At 39.9% G+C, this 7,238-nt stretch overlaps 1 protein-coding gene across 1 annotated transcript; it reads right to left on the bottom strand.

Annotated features, from left to right (window-relative positions):
- Window positions 1-4,847: 4,847 nt before the first annotated feature.
- Window positions 4,848-5,621, bottom strand: NTF3 (neurotrophin 3). The gene has a single exon (XM_077807416.1). The coding sequence runs from the start codon at window positions 5,619-5,621 to the stop codon at window positions 4,848-4,850; it is 774 nt and encodes a 257-aa protein (XP_077663542.1).
- Window positions 5,622-7,238: the final 1,617 nt, after the last annotated feature.

Genomic DNA, 7,238 nt, shown 5'->3' with positions numbered 1-7,238 from the left:
AGGTTTTGTTAGCAGTGGTGCTGGTTGACTTTTTTTTACATCACATCTGTGCTTGCTTCATCATTCTGCCATCTGCTGTAACAAAATACAGGCAAAGCATTTTGGAAAACAACCCCTCCATACTTAAAACCGGCTCTGACCCAGCACACTTCTCTTCACTTCTCACAAGCTGCAGGGCCTGTTCTCCCCCGCCACATGCATGATGAATTACATACGCGTCCTGAGCATGGGGAACACAGAATCCCATTGATTTTTGCCACAATGTTTCTATTAAACTAAATGGATGGTTATACATTTCAGTTTGTTGTAAAAATGTATTTGCTGAAAGGTCAAAAAAGCAAGGTCATTATCATTAAATGCTTAATTCTGGAACTCCAAATCAAACTTGTTTCCTGTTATGTATTGTCTGCAGATACGCAACGTATATTTGACAGGTTTCAGAGTAACAGCCGTGTTAGTCTGTGTTCGCAAAAAGAAAAGGAGTACTTGTGGCACCTTAGAGACTAACCAATTTATTCGTAGCTGTAGCTCACGAAAGCTCATGCTCAAATAAATTGGTTAGTCTCTAAGGTGCCACAAGTACTCCTTTTCTTTTAACGTATATTTGAGTGACAAACTCAGATTGCTAATGCATTGAAATAACAGGATATTGAGAGTGGTTTTGAGCACACACACTGTACAGCCCAGTCGATGTTTCTTCCTGGTGTAGCAGCGCAAATCTCTAGGTAGCCGTAAACTGGCTACACAGACTTCATTCCTGAACACATGTTCAAAGGTGATAAAATAAATGCAGATGGTTTCCCAAAACCTCAGTGGAGCATTTTTTACAATTACCAAATGGTCTGTAAAAGAACAAGAAAAAATTGGAGAAAACACAGTTTGACACAGATAGGCAAACCCAGTGTAGAGCCAATCGTTTTTGCAACAAAATTATGTATTTATAACATAAAATATTGGGGAAACAATATTGACAGTTAGCTGCCTAATGGGAGCGAGTTTAAAAAGGCCCAAATTTACCAAGTACTGCTGGGCTACTTATTTCATTTAAGCAATTGATACAAAGAAGTTGGCTAGAGAACTCCGGACCTCCTTGAGCCACCACTGAAGTCAATAGCAAACGGAACTCTCCCTGACTACAGTGACTGTGCAGGATCAGACCCTACGCATTTAGCACAGGCTTTGTATGTTTTACCTGCTGTGAAATATACACAGGAAATCTTACACACAGGATTTATAAAAACATGTAACCGACACATACAATTACACTACAGCATTGTTGAGATGTGTAGCTTTTCTTCACTCAGGGCCCGATCCAGTTTCCTTTGAAATCAATGGCAATTGTTGCATTGACTTTAGTAGGAGTTGGATCAGAGCCTAAGGGTAACACTTCTTTTCATTGTTATACAAAGGTGGGAATGAGGCAGTCAATCTAATAACCTTATGCACCATGTTTGTTTGTCATGTAATACATTTCAGATGATCAGCACTATACCGCACATTTTCTTTGCAACTTTCTTTTTCCACTTGCAAAACACTCCATACACTGATAAAGCTAGAATCCTGGTGCCAGTTCTAATTACATAATTTACATGAGAAAATAGAAAATGATTTTCTCAAGGGTTAAGTCTCCTTATTTTCAAAAAGCTGAAGTGAAGGTTTTGGGCCAGATTCTGATGTTAATTACATTGGTGTAAATCTGACTTCAGTAGAATTACCGTGTCTCTGTTGATTTCAGTGGAATTACTGTGGATTTACACTAGTGTTACTGAGAGCAGAAGCTACCCTGTTAATGGCAACAGACTCACTAAAGTAAATGGAAATGACGAGTCTTTTCAAGTAAGTAGCAGTGTCTAACAAGCTCAGTTAATTTCACTACTTAATTTAGCGCATAGATATAGACATACACTGGATGCTGAAGTGCCAAGATCCCTGAATGTAAGGCTGCCTGCTTGTCTCTGAATAGCTTAGCTACCAGAACTGGCTGAAAATTTTCCATCAAAAGTTTTCTTTTTATTAAATGGAAAATCGGGGATTTGATTAAATGCAAATGTTCATTGAAAGCATCTGCTTTCCTTAACATTTCCCCCCTTTTTCAGTGGGAAACAGAATTTTTTTTGGCAGAAAACTGAAAAACAATTGCTTTGGGTTTTTTCAATGAAAAGTCAAAATTTTGCACTGAAAATTTCAGTAAAAATGACTGTTTATTTTTTTTTCATTGGAATTCTCCAAAGAGAGGGGGGGATTACAACCACCTCTGAGATATGGAGGGCTTGTCTAGATGAACAGTTAGCACACAGCAAGCTGGGGTATACACCTACCTTGCAGTAGCTTGCCGCACACTAACCATTGATATGGACCCTGCTTCTGTGCACTAAAAGTTCTATAGTGCCCTTTGATCACCCTCACTTTGAAATGGGAGTAGATCAAAGTGCACAGAAGAACTTTTAGTTGACTGGCAGCGGGGTCTACACAGATGTTTTAGCTCGCAGGCTAGTGCACTGTTCATTTATACCCCAACTTGCCGTGCGCTAACTGGTCTCATAGACAAGCCATGACTTTCTCACCATATAAACCAGATCCTACACTTTAATGATCATCGTGGTACAGAACCTCTATTATTGCTTGAGGAGAGAAAGGTGAATTTAGGGTTTAATCCTGCAAAGTGCTGGATGCCTCCTGTGAGGTACTGAGCAACCCGACTAGGGACCTGAGAGTTTTTTGCACCTTGTAAGATCAGGGGTCTAGTGGGAGCCACACCTAATGCTGTCAGGTTCTGTATACAATGATCCTCACACAGTCCTGCTGGTGTATTCCAATCCTGGCTTACAGCTATCTCAATCCTTGGCCTCCTGAGCAATCTGGACCAGTTCTGCAGTGTTTTTATGATGTGTTACACTGTCCATAGGGGATTAGAGAGACCACCCAATTCATTTCCTCTTGTGACTTATTGAGGATTTGAACCTGGTTCTCCAGTGGTGAAAAGATATAGGTACAAAGCCATCAGGCCACCTACTGTTTTGGTGCTGTGGCTCTTTTTTTTTTAATTTATGAAAGTTGAATGCAAAGGAGAGAGTGCTCGTTTAACAATTTGAATGTGGTACATTGCAATTGTGATGTCTATTAAATTGGGGGCAGTTTCTGACTCTCTGGTTGTGTTATTCTTAAGATCCAACCTGATATAGATAATATAGGGAGCTTAATCTTGCGCAGACCATTGATGTCAGTGACTAAACTTCCATATGCTTTAATGAAAGTAAAGTCTGGTCCATTATATGGTATAATGTGGTTTACACTGTCTTCCGTGGAGCTGCTCCATTTTACAATGGCTAAAGTTTTTGCTCAATGCATATTTATGTTGCTTCTACATAATAATGCAAAGAATAGAACAAGTTTTGTGCACAGAATTTAGAAATGTCTGTGTGAGGTATACAGCGGTCCATTTATTTTTTTTTTTGTAAGTGTTAACTCGTCTGTATGACACTGCAGGTTCATTTTAACTATTGCCTACTTGAGAACCTGATTCTTAATCGCATGCCACACAGAAAACAGTAATTCTTCAACGATCCTCCATAAAATACCAGGTTTGCTGAGCATTTCTACAGATGTTTTTCCCCATGAAAAATCGGCAATTGATGCTGACCAGCACTGCAGCTTTGAATGAAAGTGCAGCTTTGACATCCACTCCAAGATTGTATTCTTCTTTCCTAGAACTCTAAACCCAAGCTTCTTTTAAAGTTAAGACACCAACGGTTTTGTTTCTAATTTAAAAACCCCAGGCAGATAGAAACAATGTAACGATGCAGCAGAGTTAACAGATTATTGGAGAGGAGGAACCTGATCACAATAAATAGTATACTCTAAAGAAATCATCTTTTATATATTATATTAATGATCCACTTAGATTGCTTCTTGGCATTGGTAAGGTTCTGTTACAAATATTTTAGATTTTTTCCTATTACTTCTAAAAGGAATTGGCAGCATTAAAAACCAGTTACAAAACAAATGTGCTTCAAAAACCTAAAGTAAAATTGCTGGGTTATTAGCAGCAGTTCTGGAATGCTAACAGAGGAAAAACAACAGTAATTGTAGTGGCAAAACTGGCATGACGTACAGAAAACGTATTTTACAGCTAGTCAGTGGCTGGAATGTTAATGTTAGCTGTAGGCCATGTTGTTTTCCTTTCAGTGGTGAGAAATTAACACTTTTAATTAAATATGAAAATATATGTGGTTTGCAGTGTTGTTGCTGCTGTGTTGGTCCCAGGATATTAGAGAGACAAGTTGGGTGAGGTAATACGTTTTATTGGAGCAACTTCTGTTGGTGAAAGGGAGAAGCTTTTGACATACACAGAGTTCTTCTTCAGGTCTGGGCCTGAAGAAGAACTCTGTGTAGCTCGAACGCTTGTCTTTTTTTCCACTAGCAGAAGTTGCTCCAATAAAATCTATTCCCTCGCCTACTTTGTCTTGTGAAAATATATAGCAGGGGATAGAAATGGGTACACAACTCTTGACATTTATCGGATTTTTAACAAGTTTACTAAATGACAGTCACTGGCTTGACAATACTGAATGAAAAATACTGACGTTACACAGATTTTACAGTAAGATTATGGTATGCTGCTGCTAAGCAGAGTCACAAACATATTCTAATAAAACTGCAGCTGCCCACAGCTGAGGCACATGCCATTTTACTCCTATTTATTGAGAGAGAAAGCTTATATACTGTAGGTTTGCTGAAGTTTAATAAATAAGGTCAACTTATAATATATAAAACCATATAAACATTTATATGCTACATGCATATCATATAATTTAAAGTAATAATTTATATAGCAAAGAAATGCAGACTTATGTTCGTCCTATTTTTCTCGACAACGCACACACGCAGGATGTGTCTATTCTTATCCATCGCCAGCCTACGAGTTTATTGTTTTCCGAAGTCAGTGCTCTTACATAAGTTTGGGATGTTTTGCACTGGGAGTTCCAGTGTTTATCATCAATGCCACGGCAGCCATTTTTTACCGGTTTGGCTGCTTTACACCTTGTTTCGTAAAAATATTGTTTGACGGGAGAGTTGCCTGTTTTAATTTCTCCTAGCACTGTTACCTGGTGTCCTCTAATGTCGATAGCCGATGATTTGTCCGTAACCCATAAACTTTCACTGTCACATACAGAATATTCCCCTCGATGGCTCTTATGCTCTGCATACCTTTTCCTCCTGGAGGTTCTGTTCACCACTACAGAATTTCCAATATAATCTTCCATAAGATACAAAGGTGGAGGTTCCAATGGGGTATTGTCACTCAAGAGGACCCGGGGAGAACTGTAGCGTTTCTGTTGCCTTAATAGTTCTGCATCCATTGGGATCACTGGCTGGACGTCTGATTTCACATTTTCAACTCCATCCACGTCCTGCTGAGACTCTGTTTTCTGCATAGTGTTTTGATAGTTTTCCTTGATATCTACCATCTGCTTGGAGAGTTTGTTTTTCAAAATGTCTGCCTGAATGAGTTTAATGATGAGAGAATTTATCGACTCTTCTGGCAGACTCCTTTGATCCATGTTGGTAGATTGGATGCCACGAAGATAAGCAAGAAATATCACATAAAACAAGATGGACATCACCTTGTTCACCTGTAAGATCTGAAAAGAAACACAGGGTTAACTTAGAGCCAATGAAATAAGAATTACTGGATGCAGTAGGATAGTCCTGATTTTTTTTAACGTGTCTGACAGATGTTAGTCTGTGTAGACGAAGCTAGACCATGTGTTTGTTACAAGCTATTCCAAATATTTAATTACATTTTATGAAATAATATGGGTGACCCTTTATTATTAGTTCCATCTACAGTTCATCCACTTTTCAGGCAGGATGATTTTATTTTTTGATTTTCACAGAGAGAGCTAGGTCAATATGACCATATGGCATGTCTACACTGCCCCACAGTTAGGACTGAGAGGGCAGTGCATGCCAAAGTGCCTGCCATTCTATAACTCTCCTATGTGGACACGGGCAGTGTGAACTAAAAAGGTTCATAGTTTGCACTAATGTAGTCTTCTTCAAACCAGACTGCATTAAGGTGAAGTAGGAACCTCTCAGTTCATATCTGCAGCTTCCAAACAGGAGAGTTACAGTGCAACATTTTGGTGTGCACTGCTATTCACATGCCCCGTCGTCTGAACTGCAGGGCAGTGTAGACCAGTGATTCTCAATCTTTTTTCATTTGCAGACCCCTAAACAATTTCAAATATAGGTGTGAACCCCTCTGGAAATTATGAATGGAGGGGTGGACCCTTTAGGAAATCTATTGTCTGTACATATAGTTGAATTCCATTCAGTCCGTTTTCAGTCAGTCTTTTGCAGACCCCTTAGATGGGGTCCGTGGATGACAGGTTGAGAACCACTGGTGTAGACAAGTCTTAAGTTCCTCTCTCTACAAAGACATGTCCCCTCCACCTGGAAAGCATGGCACAAACTGTAGGCTGGGTCATTTTCCCACAGTCCTTTTAGCAGACACACCTCGTACTAAGAACTGAGATTATGCAGGCTAGCACTGAGAGGGGGTGTTGGGTTAAATTCGTTGGTGGTGTAAACTGAGGAAACTCCATTAGTGTCATTGACTCTGTCGGTACAAGACTTCATGGACTGAGCAAGCTTAAAGTTTCAGCTCTATAAATGAATAACCATTTGAACAAGCCTGTTGAAAAATAATTTTAATACTAATTGGAGACCATTTGAATAAGCCACTGTATAATTGGTTTTCTTAAGGATTGGCCTGACCACTAGATGTACGTGGGGGAGGCGAGATCAGAATTTACTCGGGAGCAATATGGAAACAATACCTCGCTGCTACATAGCATTGTGTATCAGTAGGCCTGAAAGTGCTTAAAAAAGGTCAGTGTCATCAATCCCCTTTTTACGTATGGGGAAGCTGAGGCACAGAGAGGGGGAAGTGATCTGCCCAATGTCACTCATCAGATCAGTGGCAGAGCTGGAAATAGAACCCAGATCGCCCGAGTCTCAGGAAGTGCTGTATCCGCTAGACCGCCGTGCGCTGGGGAATAAAAAGAGTAGTAGTGGTTCAGCCCACAGTGCTGTTCCTCCCTCTGTACAGATGGCTTTTGATGTAGGAGCACATAGCCCAGAGACAGCGAAACAGTCAGGGATGAGAGGTTTCTTATCCTTTATTTTTGGAAAGCCATCATTTGCCCTGTACAAGGCGAGTATGAACTATAGAT

Source organism: Eretmochelys imbricata, chromosome 1 (genome assembly GCF_965152235.1).
Source record: "Eretmochelys imbricata isolate rEreImb1 chromosome 1, rEreImb1.hap1, whole genome shotgun sequence".
Taxonomy (NCBI): Eukaryota; Metazoa; Chordata; order Testudines; family Cheloniidae; genus Eretmochelys; species Eretmochelys imbricata.
This window is presented reverse-complemented; position numbering and strand designations above follow the sequence as displayed.

Excerpts from the sequence above, each read along its gene's own strand:
- NTF3 (XM_077807416.1), bottom strand. The coding sequence starts at position 5,621 with ATGTCCATCTTGTTTTATGTGATATTTCTTGCTTATCTTCGTGGCATC.